Source organism: Calonectris borealis, chromosome 27 (assembly GCF_964195595.1).
Source record: "Calonectris borealis chromosome 27, bCalBor7.hap1.2, whole genome shotgun sequence".
NCBI lineage: Eukaryota > Metazoa > Chordata > Aves > Procellariiformes > Procellariidae > Calonectris > Calonectris borealis.
The window spans coordinates 4,645,893-4,670,575 of NC_134338.1; the positions used below are offsets into that span (position 1 = coordinate 4,645,893).

The 24,683-nt window shown below is 56.9% G+C and overlaps 1 protein-coding gene across 1 annotated transcript; it reads left to right on the top strand.

The window, feature by feature from the left end:
- Positions 1–27: 27 nt before the first annotated feature.
- On the top strand, positions 28–22,858 carry LOC142093454 (disintegrin and metalloproteinase domain-containing protein 2-like). Its single transcript, XM_075174633.1, has 30 exons — positions 28–66; positions 1,183–1,266; positions 1,529–1,590; positions 2,023–2,101; positions 2,589–2,665; positions 2,852–3,016; positions 3,098–3,128; positions 3,600–3,638; positions 3,865–3,936; positions 4,784–4,950; positions 5,193–5,274; positions 5,457–5,593; positions 6,850–7,030; positions 7,273–7,362; positions 7,888–8,086; positions 8,620–8,728; positions 9,150–9,333; positions 9,580–9,660; positions 10,253–10,361; positions 10,522–10,678; positions 15,431–15,611; positions 15,978–16,067; positions 17,173–17,371; positions 18,388–18,493; positions 18,868–19,051; positions 19,323–19,403; positions 19,875–19,983; positions 20,174–20,321; positions 20,585–20,655; positions 22,644–22,858. Exons 1-29 carry the CDS (start codon positions 28–30, stop codon positions 20,634–20,636), a joined length of 3,294 nt encoding a protein of 1,097 aa, XP_075030734.1. The 3' UTR covers positions 20,637–20,655; positions 22,644–22,858.
- The last annotated feature ends 1,825 nt before the right edge of the window (positions 22,859–24,683 follow it).

Below are 24,683 nucleotides of genomic sequence, written 5' to 3' on the forward strand. Positions count from 1 at the left end.
GGCGCGGGGCCGTTACCGGCCGGGAGGATGGGGCCGCGCCTGGCGCTGCTGGCCGCGCTGCTGGCCGTGCTGCGTGAGTGAGAGCCCGCCCGCACCTCCGGGCCGCCCCTGCCGCCAGCCCGCCCGGGGAGCCCCCCGCTGCCCCCACGGCCGGGCAGGCCCCCGCGACGCCCCCTGCGGCACCCGCTGGCGGGAGGGCCTCCCCCTCCGGCGGGCAGGGAGGGACCTCACGGCCTGGAAACTGACGTCACACCCTGGCACCTGATGTCACACCCTGGGAACTGACATCACGGCTGGCAGCTGCCCGCACGCCAGCAGCAACTCTCCCCATGGCCATGCTCCCCCCACGCCTGAGCCCCGCCAGGCCCCGCAGCCCCGGCCAGCGGCAGGGTGTCATGGCTGGTGACGACCCCAGGGAAGGGCCGCGGGGGCCCGAGTGAGGTTCCTGGCGTGGGAGCCCGTCTGTCCCCAGGCTGGTGTTGGGCCGGGGGGAATTGTTCCTCCTGGCTGCTAGGCAGGGGTACGCGGGGATGATTTTGTCATCCCAGCACGGCACCCCATCCGGCAGGAGGAATCCCATGGAAGGGTTTTATGCTTGCTTAGTTTGTGCTTTTTGACAAGTGTTAAATCCTGCTCTCGGGGGCTGAGGGGCTGCAGCCGTTGCTAGCACCCTTCTTTGTGGGCACATTGTGATGGTTGGGTTTTGGTGATCTGCTAAGTGTGCAAAGCTGCGTGATGTTGGCACCTGTGCAGTGGGGACAGCGATGCTTGCAGGGACAGAGCAGGCATTGTGGCTCCTTCTGAGTGGACGTTTATTGCACGGTTGTGGATGTGTGTGGGTGACTGGCCTCTCTAAGCCCCATTTAGGTTCCTGATGCAAGGTGCGTTTGTTCAGCTGGAGCTTGCTCTCGTGCTCCCATCATACAGTGTTCATATTCCTGGGCTCGGATCCAGCAGTAATAAGTGCACATAATTTTGTTTTTTCTATGCAAGTGTCCAGATGATACTTTAAAATAAGAGCGTGGGTGAATGATAGCAGGGTAGGAAGCAGAGTTGGTGAAGCTCTGCAGGTAGAGACCACGTTGGTCCTTGTCGCTATAAAGGTGTCTGTCACAGGCATATGCAATGCTGACTGGCTGACGGGCACAACTGTGGTGATAATCATCTGTGATTATAACTAAGAAACAAATTCTTTCTCTAGGTTCGCAAATGCTGCTGCACATCACAGTTCCCCAGAGGTTACTCTCAAAAACAGCTGGAGAGATGGTACTTAAGTAATCAAGTTATTTGGTGTTTGTGTGTGTGTGTGAGTGGATGTACACACGCAGGAACGTGATGTGCAACAGCCGAGGTGTGACTGGTAGAGGCACAGTTTTAGGAAACCACGTTCTGCCTGTGTGGGTGATGGGGAGGACCATGCTCAGCTGCGCTGCTGTGCTTGCCCTCGGAGTCTGTAGTTGCCCTCGGAGCGTGCTTTTCCGAAGTCGCTTCCTAATTCTCCCTTTCTCTGCTTTTCCGCACGCACAAGGACGTGGTGTCCTACGTCCTCAGGATAGAGGGGAGGCCGTACACCATTCACCTGCAGCAGCAGTAAGTTGGCCCTGGCGTTGCCTTGTCTGTCGCTGCTGTCCCGTTCCCCGGCGGCTGCTGGGCCACGTGCTCTGCCCCCGGCACGGGACGGTGAGGGGCTGCGGGGTGATCCCCGCTTGCGGGCGTTCACGCTGGCGCTGCTCCCACGGGCTGTTTCCGGCCTCTGTAGCTGCCGGGATCGTGCCCCGCTGCAGGCACGTCCCAAAGCCCACAGGGGATGTGTGGGTGTGTGCCACGCGCCGGAGTGCCGAGGGGTGGCAGGGGGCTGGAGGGGGGTTTGAGGGATGTTCGTGCCTGCGAGCCCTGATGCCAGCGGGTTCTGGATCTGCCAGTGCAACAGTGCAGGCTGCAGGACCTGGAATAAGCTCAAGAAACTCTGGGTAAGACCATTTCAGAGCATTTTCAGAGCATTTTATTGGTTTTTTGTTCTAGATTCTTTTTATCTGATGATTTCAGGATTTACACGTATGATGAGAAGGGATCCTTGCACTCTGACTCGCCCCATATCAAGGTAATGGTGACCTGCTTGGTGTTTCTGTTGCTGTCTCATTCCAGGGTAGCCTCGCTGGTCAGTATTTTGGGGGGTGTCACTAGTTACTGCAGAGGAGCAGTGCTTCCCCTCTCCACATTTTTGCTTCCTAATCATGGCAGAAGGTGCTGGGGTGAAACAAAAAGTTTTCCTTGAAATGTATGGTCAGATTCATGTTTGTGAAGGTTTTTGGAGCTGCTGGGTTTGCTCGGTTCAAGGCTCGTAATCCTGACCGTGGCTACTCTTCCTTATGGAGAGATCAGGAGAAGAGCCACCACCCCCCAGCAGTGCGGTTCAGCACAAGGCAGGGCAGTTCCTTGTCATGAGGATGCCACATCCTCACACTAGGATTTGGTTTTAATTACTTGAGCCAAAGAGAGATTGTCCACAAAATCCTTGTTGTGTCATTCTCTGTTGGAATCACCTTCACGGCCACGGAAGGGGCTCCTTCTCCTCTGTCGTGCTGTAGGGAGGCTGCCACTACCGGGGGTACATCGACGGCTTCCCCAGCTCGGCAGTGACCCTCAGCACCTGCTCAGGGCTCAGGTAACGAACCGCCACCTCCCCGCGCTGCCCTGCCCGTTGGAGCCAGCGGGCGCTGCCGGGCCTTTGCACGGGGGAGCCCAGGGATGCCCCGGCAGCCTCGCTCGAAGGCGGCTGGGGCTGGGGCCGGGGCTGGGGCAGCGGCTGCCAGCGCCCGGTGGCAAATGGCCGGTGCTGTCACCTTGGCAGGGGCTTGCTGCAGTTTGAGAACGTCAGCTACGGGATTGAGCCCCTGGGTTATTCTCCTGCGTTCGAGCACTTTGTGTATCGAGTGAGTGACGAGAAGACGGCAGGTTCCCTCTTTGCCAACAGCCTCCCCGAGAGAGGGCCGGGCGGGCTGACAGCACAGGAGGTGTCGTACAAAGCACGTGGAGACGATGGCGTGAGTGGGTGCCTGTTCTCGCGGTGGTGCTGACGTCCCTGTCACACGAGGAGGGATCCCATCCCGCAGGAAGCTTTGGCCAGTGTTGTCTGGATGGGCAGAGATGGGGGGCAGTTTAGGAGTGCCAGTGCTTATGATGGGGTGTCGTGGGGATCATTACTCATCTAGTGCCTACGAGAGGCATCGCTAAGGGGTACAAGATTTATTGATGGATTTGTAAAAGTGGGGGTATTTCTCCCTCCAGTTTGCAGACGGTTGGCAGTGGTGTGCTGGCTACTTTGGTCATGGGGTTCATGTGAGTGTCCCAGGGCCCCGACGTTCATCTGAGCCGAGAGCCAATGTTATTAGCAAAAGACTTCAGCATTGTCCTAGGTGTTAATATACAGCTTTTGCTTTCTGCCCTGAAAACAAGATTAGTAGATGGCAATGCCTTGTGGAGGGCTTAGTGTCTCAGTCCCTCAGACAAGTCAGCATTTCTTATGCCTCATGACTGAAATGGAGAATGAATTATTAACAGTGAAGAATTTTTTTTTCCAGTCAATGTTCAAATACCAGAGAGAGATGGCACTCCACCTAGTTTTGGAAAGGGCTTTGGTAAGTCTGTGTCAGTCAGTTCCTGTTCTGTGTTTATTTTCTTTGCCCTTGCTCGAGCTGTGATAAAGCTTCGCCGTGGTCGTCTACGTGGTCCTGCCTGGCTCTGTACACTCTGTGCCTTGTGGCCATGTGTTAGTGGGTAGAAGCCACTCTGAGAAAGATCATGATAACCTCGTGTGCTTCAGCATGGCAAATAACCTAGATATAATCTCATGTCATTTTTCAGTACGAATACCTGGGTGCAGACGAATATGTTGTGACACAGAAGATAGTTCAGGTCTCCAGCTTGCTCAGCAGTGTAAGTTTTTTCTGGTTTATATGTACTGAGGTGGAAATTTTGATGGCTTATTTCAGCCAACTAACAGCTAGGTATTGGTAGGATTTGTCTAATTTTTGAGAAGATAATAGTTAAATGTGCTTTCTGGAAATACAGAGTCTCAGCTTGTTAGCTTCTGACTTTTTGGTTTAGTCTGTCAGAGCTCCGAGTTTGTCTAGGACTTCTCCAGACTGGGGTGGGAGGTGTGGAGGGGATTTTACCCCTCGCTCTCCAACACAAACACATGCTCTAAACCAGTGCTGCTCTGGAGTCCAGCAGTGCCTGTTCCTAAAGTCTCTGTGACAACAGGCTGTCCCACAGCACGTGCTGCGACGAGGGACCCTCATGCACTTAGGCAGGTGCCAGCAGCCACCGCTGCTCGTTTCCATCTGTCTGTCTTAGGGGACTGATTTTATTGTTCTCCTGCTCTGTAGTACACAGCATACACAGCTGGGTGAGCGTTTGACTTGACATCACAGGGAGTATTGTGTTTCCTCCTGGAAACCTAAAAAATGCCAACAAGGGCAAGTTTGTGTATTCTCTATGTTTAATTATTTAAACATACAGAATATTCAAGCTTAGGTTGTCTTTGGGTTTATTAGATCCTGCTTACTGAACTCTTTTTTTTTGCTCTCTTGGACACACTTCTGTGTCTTTCAGTTTTGTATTTCCTACACCTTTTTCATGACACACAGGCGAAGCAGCCTTCAGTTGCCAACTGCTCCCGTCTGTTTTCCTGAAGCAGCGTGGCTGCTAATAAGAACAAACATTTAAACAGCACTTGAAATGAAACATGCAGGAGCAGCCACTTCTCTTGTTAAACTTTCAGATGTTCAGGTCTCTTAATCTAACAGTTACACTGTCCTCCATGGAAGTCTGGATGGATAACAGTACAGTTAAGACAACGGGGGATGGAGACGAAGTGCTGGCGCAGCTGTTGGAGTGGAAGCAGACCAGCCCCACTCTGCAGCCCCACGAAGTGCCGTATCTGCTCCTGTAAGAATAAATTGTCATCATTATTTAAGAGCAGACAGTAACAACCTGCTGAATGCATGTACTTTTGAACAATAGGCTTTGCTATGACTGTGATGCCTCTTGTAAAAATTGAGAATGCAGTGAGGTATTGCAAACATAAAGTGAGCCCTACCTGAGCCTGGCATGATCAGCTGGCTCTGGCCGGGACTGGCAGCGAGGGGGTGTCCCGGGCTGGACGGCCGGTGAGCGCGCGTGTGTTTCAGGTACAGGGACCGAGCAGCGTTCGTGGGCACGACGGCTCTGGGAAAGGCGTGCCAGAGAGACGCTGCTGGCGCAGTGGCCGTGGTACGGTGTTGCCTGTCCCCTGCCTGTCCCCCCCAGCCCACCTGTCCGTGAAGCTGGAGCTCGCTGTGCCACGGGCGGCAGGGACAGGGGCGGGCAGGAGCATCCGCGGCCGGAGCTGGGGTCCGCCAGGGTCTCCGCAGGGAAAGCGCAGCTGCGGCAGCCCTGCTCTCTCCTCCCTCCAGTACCAAGGGGCCGTGACGCTGGAGTCCTTCTCCGTCCTCCTGGCCCAGCTGCTGGGACGCAGCCTGGGCATGAGCTACGACGACTCCCGAGACTGCCACTGCCCCGGGCGCGTCTGCCTCATGAGCCCGGCGGCGCTGTGAGTTGGTCGGGTCCCATCCCTGCCCGCGGCGTTGCCCAGGGGCTGCGGTGGCCGGGGCAGATGAGGCGGGTGGGCAGGACGCGCTGGGGGAGATCAGGGTCCCCTGCGGCTGCCAGGTCGGTGCCGCGGCCAGCGCCGACCGGCTCGCGCAACCAGTGTCACCCGCAGCCTGGCCGAATGTGCGCGGTGCCGCGGTCGCGTGGCGGGGATGATCGCGGGGTGTCCTCTCATCAGAGGTGTCTTGGGCACGTTTTACTTAGGCTGGGCGGGATCCATTCCTTTTTTGAGTTTTAATGTTTAGAAATTGAACGTCTGGAAATCTGAATTAATTTCTAGTTACTGTAAATGCAATAAAGGTTAGTTTTGTAAGCAAGTGTTGCCTGCGAACTGACCGCACAGTAGCTGTGTATCTCAAACGCTTTTGGTCTTTGAGAGGGTAAGGGCAAGTGGTCAGTGCAGCCAAGCCGAGCCTGCTTACAGGGGGAAACATTCCCTCCGAAGCATGAGGAGCTGTATTTATGTATATGTGTGTGTGTCCGTGTGTGCATAGGTATACGTATATTTATATATAATGGTATATATGTGTAGATACCTACATTAAGAGAACAGTCAATCTAATATTTTTCAAGGAAAAAAAATTGCAGTTCAGATTTGATTTTGTTAGTACTAGAAAAGAATAGCCAATGAGAAAAGAGGAGTTAAAGTAAAAATATGTTTTAATTATTGAAATCCTGAGATATTTTGGCCTTCCATTTTATTATCTCAGCCATAAAAAATGCAATGTTTGTGTTAGTGAATATTTTTGAGAAGTAATAGTTGTATTTGCTTTAAACAGAAGAGCATGCTCTTCCAGCACTTCTGCTTGTGTTATTAGTCATGATTTGAATCAAGTTTTACAAAGTGATTGCATGTTGATTATACTTTAAAATAGCATGTCTAGAGTGATATCCCAAAAGGAACTTGAAACATTGTGAGAAAAAAATGGAGTTGTTTTTACTATAGGAACAATAAATATAAAGTAGTGATTTGACTTGAGAAATGGACACTTTTCTTTTCAAAAGCAAGATACTTCTGAATTCTTCTCAATCTCTGTTAATAATGAGTTGTAAAATCAGGTTTGTCAAGTGAACTGAAAGACACGCAGGGGACCATTGCGCCTCGTGCCAGCATCTGAGCAAGTCCTTCAATTGCACAGAGATTTTGAGAGAGTGAACAACAGTGTGTTAAGACAATGGATAATTGCTTTATTTTAGACGTTTCAGTGGGGCAAAAGCCTTTAGCAGCTGCAGCATCAGGGACTTTGAAACCTTTCTGAAGCAGAACAGGGACTGCCCTTTCATCAAGCACGCTCTGCATCAGCCTTCCTACCGCGCGGCCGTCTGCGGCAACGGCGTCGTGGAGCCCGGCGAGCAGTGCGACTGCGGGTCGGTGGAGGTGGGTTCCGCGCTCCGGCGGAGGGCTGTGCTTTCTTCTGGTCCTGAGAGCGGGTGTCAGCTGGAAGTGGTCTCAGGTGGTGTATAAAGCATTTCTGTGGAACACGCAGAAGTGTGGCATTGCTGCTCTTCCCTCGGCTCCTCCGAGGTACGCTGTTTGTTAGAAGGACGGGGCTCAGGGCAAGCAGTCATCCTGCAGATGGGGAAATTCGCAGCAACTAATGGTTTCTGGTGTGTTTGCAGGCCTGTGCGTTAGACAAATGTTGTACTCCCCAGTGTAACTTCAAACCAGGAATGAAGTGCTCCTTGGGATTATGTTGTGAAAATTGCCAGGTAAGGTGTGTTCATAATTATCAGAAGTTAAGGCCGTTTTTAAACTTTGGGGCAGTAGCAGTTTCTATAGCAGCACTGTCAATCAGCTGGCTGGTTTTGCTTAGATGGGCATCTCCAAAAAAACTAAACGATATTTGTGCTGCATTTTCTCTCCTCTGGATTATGTTATAATGAATGTCAGGTAAGGCACATTTTTATAATTATCACAAGATGGTTATTTATTTTTGGAGAAATAGTATGTTCCCATGCCGAAGGATGGAGACAAACTTCCCGCTGTGCAATCGGAGAGGTTCCCGGGGAAGGGCTTTCCAGCTCAGCTCCCCGAAACCCCCGGGAGGAATATGACTGGGGAAAGACTGTCCTGGGCAGTGTAACCTGCGGGTGGTGAGCTGAGTGCCTCGGAGGTGGTCCCGAGGGACCGGGGATGTGTCTCAGGGCGGTGTCGGGAGGGTCTGTGCGGGGAGGGGACCACGCTGGTGGGTGTGGAAGGATGGAGAGAAGAGTCCTTTCTGCCTCCTCTGCCAGTTCAAGCAGAAAAACTCAGAGTGCCGCCCCCCCGCCGACGCGCAGTGTGACCTGCCCGAGTTCTGCAACGGGTCCTCCGCGTCCTGCCCCCCCGACCTGTACGTGCAGGACGGGCACGGCTGTGAGCGCGGCACCGGCTACTGCTACAAGGGACGCTGCCAGTCTCCGGACCTGCAGTGCCAGGCGCTCTATGGGGAAGGTAACGGGCTGCTCTGTCGTCACGAGTACTAACGTCGAGCTCCAGGGCTCGTCTAGGGCAGAAGGCAGCATCCAAGCACGATGGATGCCCACCCTCTCTCTTGCGTGAAATTGGGGAAGCTGGGGACCGCCGGGAGTATGCAGTGTAGGGAAGGGCAGAGGAGACCGACCGCAGGACGGGTCTCCCACGCTTGCGGAGAGGGGAAGGGAATGGGTCATCAGAAGAGGGTGACAGTTTCCATGGGGATTTCAGGCTGGCACGGCCAGTCACGCACACCTCACTGCCTCTCTGAGAGGAGAACGAGCCAGAAACATATCCTGATGCTGTTGTGGAAGGTGTTTTGGACTGGTCAGGCCATTCCACTGTCTGTGAGATCTGTCCCATAACCCAAACAGAGGCGGCTAGCAATGGGACTGGAGCGGTAGCCAAGTACTCTTCTGTCAGAGGCCAGAACTGATAAATGTTAGAGGCAACAGAGGTACCTTAGTCTGTATTACCCTCAGTGGCAATCAGTATTATTTCTGAACTTCCAGGTGCAAAAAATGCTCCTCTGGCCTGTTATGAAGAAGTCAACAGTCAGCAGGATAGGTTTGGACACTGTGGCAACCACCCGAAGGATGGCTATCAGCCCTGTTCCTGGCCGTAGGTTTCAAGGGAATGCAAAGTGTTGAACTGGGAATATATATTTAATTCCCTTTACTGTCAATGCAAAGTCGTAATCTGTGAGAAGGTTGCCTTTGGTATGTTTTTCTTCTGCTGGGCAGAACTGACTTGCAGTATTCACTTTAGGCATTCCTTAGAGAAAGTGGTGTAGAGAAACTGGAGACTTCCGAAGGCAACTTCAGCACACACCTAATTGTGCGAGCATTTAATGAGCGTTCTGACGGTTCATAGGACAGCTTCTCTCCTGGTATCAAGGATTCAACTCTTCTGAAACTTCATGTGCTTGTGTTATTTTGTCTAAATCCCCCTCCCCGAGTTGTGCATCTCAATGTCTCCAGCACTGTGATCAATCAGATGCTGTGCGTACTGTTCTAATTTATTGTGCTAACGAATTTTTTAGGAATCTGGGATGTGGAAAGTTAGTATGTACATACCCAAATCGTATTCCCTTCACAAAAGTCAAGGGTGCCATAATTTATGCTCAAGTGCAAGAACATCTGTGCGTGTCTTTCGATTTTATGCGTGGACCCACAGCTCTAGATCCTCTCCTGGTGAAAGAAGGAACAAAATGTGGTCCTGGAAAGGTAAGAGATATTGCACAAGCATCTGGAAATGGCATATAATTATCACAACTGTAACAGTTTTAGAAATAATTGCTGTTTTGCAGTATCAGTTAAAGGTGGTCTGTACTTACATTTTTAGTAATTATTATCTGTGCTATTGACTTTTGATCATTCTTTAGGGCTAGGAATCCTTTTTAGAGTTATGGCAAGCGTGGTAAAGGGTAATGAAAAAGTGCCCAGCAGGACTTTTTCCCTTTTGTCTTTCAGGTTTGTATGAACGGCACGTGCCACCCACATTCAGTCCTGAAGTATGACTGCAAGGTGCAGAAAAAATGCCACGGGCATGGAGTAAGTAACAGCAATGCAGTTAACTTAGTGCTATTGGTTTGACAAATATTGCCGAAGAAGAGAGCACGGTTCTGGTAAAATGCGCACTGGGGCTTGTCTGTGAATTGCCTAGACCTGTGTTTTGGGCTAACACTTGTTCTCTGAAATCATCACGCAGTAATGAGTTATTGTGGGAGAAATTAAGTGAGACTACCTAACTTACTTTCTGTCCCAAGTGAAAAGTAAGTGAGATAAAGGGGCTTGGAGTGTTTGTTTCTCTAGATTAGCAGAAAACTGGAAAAAGAGTATCTAGAGAGGAACTAGATAAAACTGCACATAATTGAGAGAGTGTTGGAAACGATCAGCATAGCAGTGCAGGGCAAGAGGCAGCGTGGTGAACAGCGGAGTGGGAACGCGGGAAGGCTGAGCGGGGGTCTGGCACAGCGGTGTCGAGGGGTACTGGCAGGCTGGCTGTGACCACAGCGCGGGAGCAGGGTGTGCAGCATGTGCGGAGGAGAGCAGGGGCGGGTGGGAAAGCAGCGATCCCGGCGGAGGTGGAGAACCTCAGGAGGGGTTTTTACAATGAGGAGTGTTCCCACCCTGGTGCTGGCAGGTGTGCAATAACAAGAAGAACTGCCACTGCGATCCGGGCTGGAATCCCCCCCAGTGCAAGACTCAAGGATCCTCTGTAGGCAGCAGCATCAACAGCGCGCTGGGCCCTGGTGAGTGCCGCAGCTGGGCTCTGGGTGCCCCGTGGTTTTACCGGGTGCAACAGCAGCTCCCACGGCCCCGCAAACAGCCTCGTCAGGCTCGCAGCTGAGCAGACAGTCCGTGGCATCGCCCGGCCCTTACCCGGAGCTGTACCTCTGCTTCTCTCCTTAGATCGTATCGCAAAAAGCTCTGCCCTGGCTGTGCTGAAGAACTGGCCGCTGCTGAGCTTCGGCGGCGTCCTCCTCGCCCTGGCCTGTGGCACCGTCGTGATTATGAAGTGGAGCTGGCTGAAAAGATTCTGTGCAAGGAGGGGATCGCAAATGGATGGGTAAGTTGATATTAGTTACTTAATGCAAATCCTCCATTCTGGGTGTGGGAGATGGGCAGGGAGCATGGAACTAATGGAAAAGCTGGGGAGTGGGATTTACAGCCTGGGCAGAGCAGGGAAAGTGGCGTTTGGAAAACAGTAACTGTTTGTTGGTAAACTGGGGACTGTTTGTTGATCATCAAGGGAAGAAACTAGCAAACAGGTGTCTAAAATATACAAATGTAGGAGAAACAAAGCTAAGGGTGGATTTCCTGGCACCAAGCATGCTGTCTGTGTGCAAGAGCTGGCGGAAATGGGTTTTCCATTTGCTCATTCCTGGGGAAAGCAAACCGTAAAAGGGGAAAAGTTGGATACAGGAGAAGCTGCAGGCCCCAGTGAAAACGGAGCGTGGCAGCTCCCTGTCTGACCTGGCGGCGCAGCGCGGGGGGGAGGCGAGCGGGGGAGCGGGGCTGGGTGAGGACACAGGGGACACCGGGGCTGGCGGGGCCGGGGCTGAGGCACCGCTCCGGGTCTCCGCGCAGCCCCGCGGCCGAGGAGGGCGACGACGGCCGGGACATGGACGCGGAGCCGGACAGGGAGCCGGAGCCAGACCCGGAGCCGGAGCCGGGGCCTCGGCGCGGGCGCTAATAAAGGCGTTGAGCGGAGCCGCGTGTCCGGCCTCTGTGCGGGGGGCGCGGGGCCGTTACCGGCCGGGCCGCTGGCGGGGCCCGGGCCGTTGGCGGGGCGATGGGGGCGGCGCTGGGGCTGGGGCTGGGGCTGCTGGCTGCGCTGGGGCTGCTGGCCGCGCTGGGCTGGCGGCCGGGCGAGGGCGGCGGGGCGCGGGGGGCGCGGCCGGCGGTGCCCCGACTGGTGGCGGTGGGCGGCGCCGCGCAGGTAGGTCCGGAGCCCGGGACCCCCCGGCCCCGCTCCGCGCCCCCGGCCCCGCCGGCCCCTAACGCTCCTCTCCCCGCGGGCAGCGCACCCGGACCTACATCGTCCCCATCGAGGGGACCCCCCGCACCCTGCGCCTGCGGCAGCAGTAAGTGGGGTGCGGCGGGCAGGCAGCGCGTGCCCCAGCCCCTCTGCAGCCCCCGGGGCTGTGCGGGGTCGCGGCCGGGGACCGGGGAGGGCCACTGCCTCGTGCGGCGGCCACCACGTGTGGCCACGGTGCCGACTGCAAGGGTGCCATCTCTGGTTTGTACCTAGAGTGTTTTTGCCAGAGGACTTCCGGATCTATACCGACAGCCGAGGGGGGCTTGCAAAATCCGAACTGGCACATATCGAGGTAATGCTTACGCTCTGTGTGCTGTACCAACGTCTCTGAGAATAGGGCAGCTGTGGAAGTGCTCCAGGAGGAACGTGGCAGATTCCCCTCTGCCACAGTGCTCTGTAGAGCCTTGCTCTGCCCCGACACAGCACTAGCAGGAACTTTCTCAAGGCACCAAACCCATTCCCTGGGACCACGTGTAACCAAGCCAGCGGTGTTCAAGCGTCGACGTGGTTGGTACCGCATGGCTGGAGGAAGGCGGGCAGCAGCCAGCCAGCAGTTTTGCAGAGAGGCAGGGGTGTGGGCTCAGCCTCTAGCTGATGCAGCGATGCAAGCAATCCCACGTCCCATGGTGGAGCCTGTCCTGCAGCTCGGGCTGTCTGGGGGGCCGCGGCTGCTGCCAGGCGAATGGCTGCGGTCACCCAGCCAGCCAGCGCAGCATTTGGAAGGACAGCCACGCTGAGGGCAAGCATCAGCTCGCACCCTGCCGCAGCGAGGGCTGACACGGGGGCGTAATGGGTTCCTGAGGATGGTAGAGAGCTGAGGAAGGGACAAAGACCAACCGTGGGTCAGTGCAGGTGTCCGTTCCAAGAGAGAGGCTGCAGTGCTGTGCTTCTCCCCACGCGCATTCTGTGTCCGTCGTCTGTGGGGACAGGGACCGCAGCGCAGGGGGTAGCAAGGTCTGGTGCCTCACATGCTGCAGCGCTCCCCAGGCCTCTGGGGAGAAGGCATCGAGCCATTGATGCGGCTTTACTCCTTCCAGCGCGACTGCTTCTACGAAGGCTACGTCGAGGGTTTCCCCGTTTCGCTCGTGGCACTTAGCACCTGCTCCGGCCTGAGGTAGAGCAGTTGCCTTTGCATGGGGGACAGGCAGCAGTGCAAGCGCGGGGCGGTGTTGGGGTCCTCTCAAGGTGGCGGAGGAGCCATTCCTGCTGCTCTGCACCTTTGCTTTCCAGCGGGATCCTGCAGCTCGCAAATGCCAGCTACGGGATCAAGCCTCTGGAGGCTGCAGCCGGGTATCAGCACCTTGTGTACCCAATGTGGAATGAAAATCTAGAGACTCGGCTGTTCGTAGAAAACAGCTCTCTTGCCCGGACTGGGGAGGTGTCACAGAAGCTGGAGGACGCAACAGCAGTGAGTACACCTCCTGGCTGGTTGGTCTTCGGTGGGATGGTAGCTGTAGACATGAGAAATTTGAGGCTGAAGGATGCCTCAATTTGTGCAATAGTGTGTTGTTTCTGAGTTGATTTGGTACAGCAGATGTTAAGGGGCTTCGTAACTTATCTGTGCTAAGGATGAGGTCTCTGCCCGTGACGGGTAGTAGCTGTGAGGGTGGTCCAAGGCTGGGCAAGCAGGACGGGGATTTCTCGGCAGTGGTTATCATGCAAGAGTCGACCCTGCCTGCTTATTAACGGGGTGGAAGAGAGCCAGGCAAGTGGGGAGGGCATGTTCCTTCGCTGGAACTTGCCCATCGGGCCAAAGCCACCGGCAGTGTGCAGCGCCGGGAGGGCAGTGGTCCCAGCAGGCGGCTGGTGTGTGGTCCTGCTGGGTGGCTGGGTTACAGAGCTGCGCGATTAGGAAGGAGTCAATGCTCGCCTCTGCTCTCTGTTTTAAGTTGTCTTTTTTTCCATTGGTCTGTGGCCTTGCCAAAATGTCTGTTGTTGTAAATACGGAATCTGTGACTGAGGATGTCATGTTGTAGATGATGTAAGGACTGTTTTTCTGGGGGTCTGGGGCTGTTTGTCCTACAGCTCCAAATGGCCGTGAAGTGCAGTAACTGACCGTGGACCTAAAGGTCTCCATTGCACAGCTGCCACGAACTGCAGCAGCTCTGCACTAATGCGTGCATGGGGTTTTTTTGTTGTTTAGTTTGTTTTGTTATTTGATTTTTCTAAAGAGTAAGCAAGCTGTCAGTAGATCCCCTCGGTATCTGGAAATGCACGCGGTTTTGGACAAGGCTCTGGTAAGTCTTTGCATCTTCTGTGCTGTAAATTGTTGGCTCTAGAAAAAACTTGTGTGTGCAGCAAGTCTGTAGCTACACAAGAATGTCAAGGGCAATTTGCACGAGGCTTGAGAGTCTCCACGCAATGGGAACTAACTCCCTTGGGCACGGACAAGTATATGTTGTGGCAGGGACCACAGCTAGTGCTCTCGGAGAGTTTGCCTTGCACAGTGCCCTGACGTGCTCTTGTGTTTGTCGCCTTTCAGTATGACTATATGGGAGCAGACAAGGATGCTGTGACAGCCAAGACAGTGCAGCTTTTCAGCTATGTGAACAGTGTAAGTTGCTTTTGGTTGCATCCTGAACACACATGGAAAATGTGTGGTAGCAGTATGGGTAAGGCCCCGTAGCTAAAGCAAGCAGGAGACTGCGGAGCAGCAGGGCTCTGTGAAGCAGCCATGGTGTCTGCCTGCCTCCAGATGTTTGCTCCTCTCAATCTGACGGTAGTACTGTCTTCTCTGGAATTTTGGACGGAAAAGAACAAAATCCCAACCACGGGAGATGCCGAGGAGTTGCTGCAGAGATTTTTGCAGTGGAAAAATGTGCATCGTGTGTTGCGGCTGCAGGACATAACTTTCCTATTTGTGTAAGACGAGGATGGCTGTGTTAATGTGGAAACGAAAAGAAGAGGAAGGTGCCGTTATACCATGTGTCGGACTGAGTCTGGTCTGTTCCCCAGTTACAGGGAGCAGTCCCGTTACGTGGGGGCATCTTCTGCGAGGAAGCTGTGTCTCAGAAACCATGCTGGAGGCGTTGCCTTGGTACGGTACCACTGAGCTGGCTGGCTGTCCCCATAACCTCCTCTGCCTGTAGGTGAGGTGGTGAGCGGTGCCTCAGGAGCTAAGCCCTGAGCGCAGCCCGAGGCTGAGGAGCCACCGGCAGCAGAGGCTCCTCCGGGTGGGAGCGGAGCCCGTGAGCGAGGCAGCAGAGGTGCCGGAGGGGCGCAGACCGGGTGCCCCCCGGGCTGTGGGTGCAGGAGCCCTCGCGCCCGGCAGCCCGCCAGAGCCCCGAGGGAAGGCGCTCGGGTGCGGCAGCGACGGCGGGCTGAGGCCGGTCCTTGTCCCCCCTGCAGTACCGGAGGGCTATGACGCTGGAGGCGTTCGCAGTCGTTGTGGCCCGGCTGCTGGGGCTCAGCCTGGGGATGGCGTACGACGACCCCGGGAGCTGCCACTGCGCAGGAGCCGCCTGCATAATGCAGGCCAGCTCGGTGTAAGGCTCCCCCTGCCCGCTCGGCGCACGCTGGGTTTCGGTGTGATGGCACAGGTGGGGTGTGCTCCCGCCGGGTGTGCGCAGTGCCCGGCTGTGCGACGCTGCCTGTGAGGGGCAGAGCAGGGGACGTGTCCGGGAGCATGCAGGGGCGGAAGGAGCAGACAGCGGGCAGCTCCTGGGGGCAACTGCAGCGGAGAGCAGCTGCTCCGCATTACCGGTGTCTTTGCGGGTGGGAAGGGCCACACAGCCCCAAATGCAGACTGTGGTAACGGCAGCCCTGTCCTCTGACTTGCAGACACTCGGCTGGCGTGAAAGCCTTCAGCAGCTGCAGCATAAGAGACTTTCAGCATTTTCTTGCCGCTGGAGAAGGGCAGTGTCTGCTGAACAGGCCAGCTATGGATGCAGTGTATAAAGCTCCTGTGTGCGGCAACAAAGTGGTGGAGCCGGGAGAGGCCTGTGACTGCGGTTCAGCAGAGGTAAGTTGTGGAGCCTTGCTACAGTGGGAAGGAGCTAAGCCATGTGTCCAAGGGGGGGATGAACTGTCCCTAGAGAGGCATGGATTGCTCCTGTACCCTCCAGACCTCTGTGCAGGGCAGAGAGGGCCTCAGGCTTTATGAAACCCTAAAGCAGTGCTGGTGCCATGCAGATGCTTGGCTATGGTTGCCACCATGTCCGAAGCGGCCGTCATTAGAGGGCTGTCATATGGTGTTGGAGAGCCTGGTAAATGGCTGCCTTGGATGACGGAGGCTGCCAGAGGGAAAGGCCAAGCTCTCCAGCTTGTTCCCTTCTTGCCCTTGGGAGAGGCGGAACCTCGCCTGACTGTCCCCACTGGTCACCTCCAGGAATGTCGGCGTGATCCGTGCTGCACCGTTGGCTGCAAGATGAGGAGAGGGGTGCAGTGCCTGTCGGGATCGTGCTGCCGGAAATGCCAGGTAAGCCGTGTGGCAGGAGCAGGCACGCTGCGTTCCCTAGGGATAGCCCCCACGCCAGCATCGCTTGCTTACACACCTAATGTGAAGCAGGAACGTAACGGGACCCAAGGGGTAAACGGGGACTGTGCATCCAGCCGATGGTACTGGCTAGTGCGCTGATGTGGAGGGTCGGCGAGTGTTGGAAAGTGAAGTGAGCGCTGTGAAGTGCTGGTGCCAGTTAGGTGCCTGTGTCCCAGGAAGGTATTTTTAGGCTGCAGGTACTGTGCCTGCTCCTAAAGTACCGAGGTGAAGGAGATGCCGACTTTGTGGCTGCATGCGAGGCTCGTAGTGGCGTCCCCCCTTTGGCCTTCCCAGCTGGGCAGCACAGGCTCCGCGGTGGCATGTCTGCCCTCTCGCCAAGAGCCGCGCAGGCTGCAGGGGAGGGTGGCGGTGCAGAAGAGCCAGCCGGTGCCCCAGGAGCTGGAGCAAAGGCAGGGTGAGCAGAAATCAGCACACGAGAGTCGCGCCGTGTCGGGCTATGCGGGTGCCAACGGTCTTGTGGTGTGCAGGAGTTCAAGGGGGGCTGGAGCTGGAGCTGGGGCTCCAAAATACTGGCAGCTTTGATCTTGCAAATGTACAGAGAGGAAAGGGTGCAGTGCGGTCAGGAGCCAGGGGAGCTGAGACTTCTCTTTCTGGGGGAGAGCCACTGTGGTGTCTGGAAGGTTATTTACTCTACATGTTGTGCAGGTCAGGCCAGCCGGTTGCCGTGGGAGAAGCTTTGGGGGTCCTTCTGTTTGTGTCGCTGGTTGATGCAGTTGTTGAAAATGGCAGATGGAGCAGTTGATCTGAAATCTCTCCCTTTTGGGCCTCGATTCCAAGCAGCTGGAAGCCACGTGGTGGAAGCATGGGTGCTGGTCGACAGCAGGCTCAATAGGAGCCAGCAGTGTGCCTGAAGTGGTCAGGCAGTTGGACGAGATGATCGGTGTAGGTCCCTTCCAACTAGAAAGTATTCTTTTCTCCTCTCTCCTCTCTCCTCTCTCCTCTCTCCTCTCCTCTTAATTCTGTTGTAATCCATTCTATTGAAATTGAAATTCTATTCTAATCTAGTCTATTTTCTTTCCTCTAGTTTGTGAAAAGAGGCACATTATGTAGAAGCAGCTCCAAGGACGAGTGCGAGTTGAAGGAATATTGCAACGGCACCTCTGGGGAGTGCACACCCGACCTCTGGGTCATGGATGGGCATCCCTGCAGCAGGAACACCGCCTTCTGCTACCGAGGAGTCTGCCAGACAGCCGACAAGCAGTGTCAGAAGGTCTTCGGCCAAGGTAAGGGTGAGGGATTGCAGGAGGGGGGCTGGCTGTCATGTGGGAAATGCAAAGACCTGGAAGGGAAGCATTGAAGTGGGAAACCCTGGCAGCTCAACCCAGCTCAACACTGTGTGTGCAGGCGAACAGGGACAGGAGGTGTGGAGGAAAGGGAGGAAACGTGTTGGGCTTGTCTGTCCATCGGTGTGCTGTGCAGCGTGGGTTAGTCTGCGGGTGTTTGTAAGGGACCAAGTCCCCGTAGCCGGAGTGGAGGTGTCAGTGAGAGAAGAGATCTCACGGAAGTTGATCCAAGCTGGGTGAAAGAGCAAGTGGCCGAGGGGCTGGTGGAAGAGCTTGTGAGTGCACCATGGGAAGGGTGTTCAGGGACAAGGGTGGGCAGCTGGCCTGGCTGTGACCGGCGTAACTGAGGTTGGGGTGGCACAGCACATCTGCCAGGAGACATGGGGCTGCTTTGGCGGCGCGCTGTCGGGTACCATGCACTTGTCAGTGTCCTGGGCACCTGGAGGAACGGCCCGCAATGAGCATCTGCCTCGTGACCGCAGGGCGAGATGTGCACACGATGTGTTGCAGCACTGATGCCGTTCCAGGGAGGCTGGCAGTGAAGAGCAGTGTCCAGTCTGAAGTGGTGGTGGGAGCAGTCGGTGGGGTCACTGCCGTGCAGGACGGAGCTGGCTAGCTGCGAGCGCTGTCCTTTCCAGCCAGGTGGATGGTCATGTTCTCTGGGACGCGACCCCCAGAAATGTCCCGGGGAGAGCCTGCTGTGGAGCCGATGGGCGTGCAGGGGTGCGGAAGGGAGGCAGCTGGAGCACCCCACCGCGGCAGGCTGTAGGGCGCATGAGGGCGAGCAGGCTGGGTGTGAGCTCTCGCACAGCCACAGCTCCGAATGCTTGTGAGCGTGCAGGTGGCCCCGGGCATTGCTGAGCAGTGGGTGTAGCGTGTGGCCTAAGTGGTGATGCCCAACCCCGAGGTGGAGAGAGGCTGTTGGACAGACCATCAGTGTTGTTATGTGTTTGCAGGTGCCAAGAATGGGCCATTGGCTTGCTACGAAGAAATTAATGGCCAAAGGGACAGAATGGGGCACTGTGGCTCTAACCGCCATGGTTACCAGCGTTGTGCATGGAAGTAAGTGCCGTAGCAAGGGTGCTGGGGAGCTCTGGCTGCAGCATGGTCTGCCACGGAGCGGGGAGCCCGCCCCACGGCGGGGAAGAGGCAGGGTGCAGACAGGCTCCCCAAGCTCAGCCGTCCGTCAGCAGAGAGAAACCGGGGCTGGGTGGGCAGGGGCACTGGATGTGCCCGTGCAGAGCCGGTGAGCGCACGGGCTGGGAGGGGGGGATGCGGAAAGTGTCCGTGGCGGACATAAGCGTGCCGTGTCCATGTGTTGGGAATCAGGCGTTTGGTGTTCATTCTCCAAGCACTCACCCGGTGTCGGCAACAGAACAGAAATGCAAGGATGAAGGTGGCTGTTGTCAAGTCCTTTGCTCACGATGCCTTTGCAGGGATCTCCGATGTGGGAAGCTCGTGTGTGAATATCGGGGCTCCAAGCCCTTTACCAAGGAGAAGGCTGCAGTGATTTACACTCGGGTGCAGAACATGCTGTGTGTAACGTTAGACTACATGAAGCCTCCCACGGAGAGGGACCCCATGCTGGTGAACGATGGCACCGTCTGTGATGACCACAAGGTAAGCGATCCCCTGACGTGTAGCAGGTCCCTTGGGAGAAGGACTTGTAGAAAGTATTGCTGCGGTAGTGGCGTCGGGGCCCCCGAGGGCAGCGTTTTTTCTGTCGGATCCATCCAGAAGGAGTCAGTGCGACCCCCTTCAGGCAGGGTCTGGCACAAAGCCTGATGCTCCCTTGTGAGTTCCCGAAAGATCTGCAGCTCTCCTGAGTGGGAGCTGGGTGCGTAACCGCCCAGCTGGCTGACCCAGGCTTGCCTGTGTGCTTGTGCTGTAGATCTGCCTGAACCAGCAGTGTGTGCCTGCCACTGTCCTGAACTATAACTGTGAGATGAAGACAAAGTGCCACAATCACGGTGTAAGTCACAGTGCTGCGTATTGTTGTTTGTGGCTTGTTCAACACTCTGGAGACGTAGCTCGCAAAAGCGGCATCTCGGGTCATGTTTGTGGGGAAGAGCAGCCGAGGGGTCTTGGTGGTGGAAGTGCCAGACCATCTCTGGAGGCTGCATGCGTAGTGCCTCCAGCAGAACTCCCTCGTGGAGCCAAGCAGGTCCTCTTTGTAAATCAGCCAAACGGAAGGGGTCTGAGCCTGCCGGGAGGCTGGAAGAAGCGATAAGGATGGGGAGCAGGCAGTGCCCCAGGCGGTGACAGCCAGCATTGACCAAGGCAAAAGGCCGGCCACGTGAGCCCTGGGCGAGTTGCGCACGAGGAGGCTTTGCCTGGCGCGAGGTGCCCTGACATCTGCGCCCAGTGTCTGGCGAGTGAGGACATGGGGGCATGATCCTCTGCAATTGGCTATAAATCCTGTCTCACCCTGCCTGTCACGCAGGTCTGCAATAACCAAGGGAGCTGCCATTGCCATCCTGGCTGGAAACCACCAACTTGCCAGGAGAAAGCAGAGGCGATGGGCAGGAGTGGCAGCAGCCCGTCCGGAGATGGTGAGTGGTGAGGGCAGCGGCTGCTCAGGGTGAGGGTTCTCACAGGAAGATGGTTCTGGGGCCGGAGCAATGGATTCCCGTTCTGGCGGTGCCTTGCCAGAGCAGGGCGGTGTAGGCAAGTGTCTGGGTCCTGCGGTGTGTCCCAGGATGGGCTCAAGGAGGTTGTTTTGTTTCCTGTGCCTAAATGAAGCAGACATCGGGAGCGAGGGCTCGCTGAAGCTGTGGCTGCATCTGACCTTCTGCCTCTTCGTGCTTGTCGCCGTTTGGCTCATCCTCATGGCACTAAGGAGAAGCGGCCCAAGGCGCTGTCCCGCCACGGAGAAGTTGGATGTAGACAAGTGAGTCTGTTTTCTGCACCAAAGGGTGCTGAGGTGATGGTGTGTAGGTGGCACATAGGTAGCCGTAGGCAGCAGGAAAGCTGGAGCCCGGACAAGGACTCTCGCCGTGCCACATGCCCGAGGCGGGAGGAGGAAGCGGGAGCGACGGACGACGAAGGGACGAGGCGGTGCCACCACGGCGATGCTGGGAGGAGGGTTTTTGCTCCTTGCAGCTCTAGGCGGCTCTGCGGCTGACAGGAGCTGCCCTCCCGGTCCCACTCTAGGTTGGAAGACAAGGACTGTGTGGATGAGGAAAGGACTGTGTCGGATGTGTAGCAGGGAAGGACATTGAAATGTAAGTCATTGCCCAAGTGGCTGATGGTTTCTTTGTGCTGGGCTTGTGTGGGGGTGGCAGTGGAGCTGGCAGTGGAAATAGGGCAGAGGGAGCCATTGTGTGTGCCTTGCTGTTGGCAGGGAAGCAGCCTTAGTGGGAGCGTCAGCCAGGGGGTCAGGGCACTGCAGCAGCGTGGTTGTTGGAGTCATGGGTCGGCTCCCGGGTGCCTGCAGATGTGGCCGGTCGAAGCCACAGGAGTCAGAGAAGCTGGTCAGGAGGCGGCAGTTGGCCAAATGTCCCGGGCATGTGGCAGCAGAGAGCAGCCTGGGTGGTGGCGAGTTAGCGTGAGCTCTGAGTGGTGAAGCTTAAGAGGTGCTTGCTTGGGAGAACGTGTCCGAGTGTAATAGGAAAGTAGGGTGGAATAGAGTGGCCTGGAATGGGGGCCACTGCCACCATTTAGTGCAACTGCTGTAGTTGCTGCAGCTTGTAGGGCAAGTCAGCGTAACGGCCAGCGGCGTGACGCACCGGCATGCGGGTGCTGGGACGTGTCCCATCAGTGCCACGTAGAGGGCAGCAGTGGCCGGCCAAGGGCGTGCAAGAGTTAGGTGCCGTGGCCAGGGTCAGTCTCGGGAGGGATGCTCCCCAGGGCTCAGTATTAGGGCCAGTTCTGTTTAATATCTTTATCCATGATCTGGATGAGGGGATTGAGTGCACCCTCAATAAGTTTGCAGACAACACCACGTTGGGCAGGAGTGTTGATCTGCTTGAGGGTAGGAAGGCTCTGCAGAGGGACCTGGACAGGCTGGGTCCATGGGCCGAGGCCAATGTATGAGGTTCAACAAGGCTCAGTGCCGGGTCCTGCACTTGGGTCACAATGACCCCATGCAATGCTACAGGCTGCAAAGGTGCCTGGTGGAAAAGGGTTTGGTCGACAGCCGGCTGAACGTGAGCCAGCAGTGTGCCCAGGTGGCCAAGAAGGCCAACAGCATCCTGGCCTGTATCAGAAATAGTGTGGCCAGCAGGAGCAGGGAGGTGATCGTGCCCCTGTACTGGGCACTGGTGAGGCCGCACCTCGAATCCTATGTTCAGTTCTGGGCCCCTCAGGACAAGAAGGACATTGAGGTGCTGGAGCGTGTCCAGAGGAGGGCAACGAAGCTGATGAAGGGCCTGGAGCACAAGTCTTATGAGGGAACTGGGACTGTTTAGTCTGGAGAAGAGGAGGCTGAGGGGAGACCTCATCGCGCTCTACAACTACCTTAAAGGAGGTTGTAGTGAGGTGGGGGTCGGTCTCTTCTCCCATGTAGCAAGTGATAGGACAAGAGGAAACAGCGTCAAGTTGCGCCAGGGGAGGTTTAGATTGGATATTAGGAAAAATGTCTTTACTGGAGGGGTTGTCACGCATCGGAACAGGCTGCCCAGGGAAGCGGTGGAGTCACCATCCCTGGAGGTATTGAAAAGACTTGTAGATGAGGTGCTTAGGGACATGGTGTAGTGGTGGGCTTGGCATTGTTAGGTTAACGGTTGGACTCGATGATCTTAAGGGTCTCTTCCAACCTCGGTGATCCTACAGGTGGGTGGTTTATCAGGGGGATAGGGGAGGACTGTGGTGGCAGTGAGTGTTGTCCAAGTTGGGGCGTTGCTGGTCTTAGTGCTTGTGCAGGGGTGGGTGGCAGCGACGCGCGTTTGGCGAGGATGCGGCAGGGTGGCCCTGGGGGGTGTGGGGTGCCGAGCGGCCCTGTGCTCATGCAAGGAGACTAGGTGGAGAGTTGGACCTAGTGTCACTTGGGTCAAGTGCTGAGGGCTGTCCCTCTGGTGGGCTCAGCCCCCGGATGGGGTCCGTGTCTCTCGGCACGTGAGCCCGGAGGGCGGTGGCAGCGTGCGTGGCAGGCTGCCGGGGCAGTCCCATGCGAAACAGCCCTAGGGTGGGCAGGGACCTTGGGGTGGAGGTGGCTGGAGGTGGGTGCTGCCCAGAAGTAAGTGGTGCCTCTGCGGTGTTTCCTCCCTGACAGTGTCTGGGGCCTGGCAGCGTCTGGCAGCGGGCGTGGGAGCGCAGTCCATGCAGGGCACGGCACAGAGGACGCTGCAGTGCGGCACAGTGGAGGAGATACCCACAGCCCCAGGCTTGGGAGCGAAGTGGCCCGCAGCTCGTGTAGTGGCCACTGTAAGCGTGCGTAGTGTGCCTCTTGTTGTGGTGTTTGTTGTTCAATAAAAGGTGTCTACAGTCTCTGAGGAGTTGTTGCATCTCTGCAGAGCGGCGCCGTGTGCCGGAACCGTGCCTGCACCGGGAGGCCCCTGAGTGAGTGGAGGAGCCCCGGCTGTATGCTGTGATGGTGTGGGCAAGGGCTGCTCCTGCCCGGGCACAGCCAGGGGACGTGGCCAGCCCCGAGCGGCGTGTGCCCAGCGTGATGCCAGTGGTTGGTTGACTGAGTGAGAGGTGCCTGCCAGCCCTGGTCCTCGTTGGACTTAGAGCCGGCGAGGCAGGAGGGGAGCAGGCCCAGCCATGTGTTAGTCAAGTAATGGAGCAACCAAGGTGTTGGACTTAGAGGAGGGGAGCAGGCCTGGCCACGTCTCAGTCAAGCAGTGGAGCAACCACACAGCCCCTGAGAGCCTGTGCCACCCTCTGTGCCCCAGGGTGGGCACCCGTGCTGCGAACCTGCAGCTGCCTGGGGCAAAACACATCTCCACTGAAGAAGCGAAGCACTCTCTAGGCTGAGGCTACAGGGAGAGTATTAGTCGTACAGACAGGCAACGCAGCCCTGCACTTCAGAGCACCCTGCACCGGGAGGCTCCAGGGTCTGCTACCGCTGCACCACTCTGCTCTGCCAGCGCCCGCCCTTGCAGACACCTCCCCGTTCCCATCCCTGTCCCCAGGTGGTGAGGACCAGCAGCCCTGGAAGAGGGGCTGCCTGACACCCCCCCGGTGCAGCCGATTGCCCGGGTGCAGCACAGCACGGCTGCCTTAGCCTGCGGGCCAGGACATCGCTAACCTCCACCCCTGCCCCGGCGAGGGGGCACCCGCGTTTCCTGCAGTGCCCTCAGACCTGCACCCTACAGAGACAGCTGTCTCGCTGTCTGTGCCCCCACTAACACTGCCCTTCCCTTTCCATGCACCCATGGCACCTCCAGCCCCGGCCCCCGGCACGGGCAGCTTTCTGCGCAGGCAGCACTCACGGTGCTGCTTTTCCCCCAGGAAACCGCTGGTTTAGCAGGCCCTGCTCGGAGCATCCTGCCAAGCCCCTCCCGGGTGGGGGGACCCGCTGGGCCGCCCCAGTGACCCTCAGCCATGGGGACCCTGCCCTGCCAGGCGCCGGGCTGGGGCGGCGCCGGGAGGCTCACGCCATCGTGGCGAACGCACAGGAAGAGCGCAAGGCGGATGCGCGGTCCCCGCCGTGGCTGCAGGCTCCTTCCCGCTGGCGTGGGGCCGGCGGGACAGGGGGCTGGGGCGGTGGCGGCGAAGGAAGCCTGACTCATCAGAGCAGGCGTCGTGCCAGGAAACCCCCCTGTGCCAGGCGGCCCCCTCCCCGCTCTGGCTGCAGCCCACAGCCCCTGGACAGGCAAACCACAGCACTTACCCTCACGCTTGGGTGGGCTTGGGGTGCCCTGCCGAGCACTGGCAAACCCAGGCACACAAAACCCCTCCAGCCTTCCCACGAGAAAGACCTGCACAGTTGTACCCTTGGTCCCCGAGATGCAGAGAGCAAAGGGCACCAGCACTGGCACCACGTCGCTGCAGCTCTGTGCTTTCCCATGCTGCAATGGCACCCACCGCAGGGAGGGGACCGATCTGCTGGGGGGACACAGGCAGCACTGCGCTGAAACATGCGGAAACAGCAGCCTCTGCCATGAGGTCTCTTTTAGCCTCTTTTCATTGCTCTCCAGCCAGACAGCGGCATGAGCCTCGCCAGCATTAACCACCCAAGGGGCAGGGAGTTTTGCTCTGTGCATTGCAATTAGGTCAGAAGCCTGCAGACCCTCGTTGCAAGGAGGTCTAATTACCCTCTGTGCATTACTGTCCACTCTGCCTCCCCGGGGATGGGTGCATGCAGCCG

Bases quoted from the DNA above. Each gene is read 5' to 3' on its own strand.
- LOC142093454 (XM_075174633.1), top strand. From the start codon at position 28: ATGGGGCCGCGCCTGGCGCTGCTGGCCGCGCTGCTGGCC. The intron at 1,591-2,022 runs GTAAGTTGGCCC...TTTTTGTTCTAG, and splicing joins ACCATTCACCTGCAGCAGCA to ATTCTTTTTATCTGATGATT. The intron at 19,984-20,173 runs GTGAGTGGTGAG...GCCTAAATGAAG, and splicing joins CAGCAGCCCGTCCGGAGATG to CAGACATCGGGAGCGAGGGC.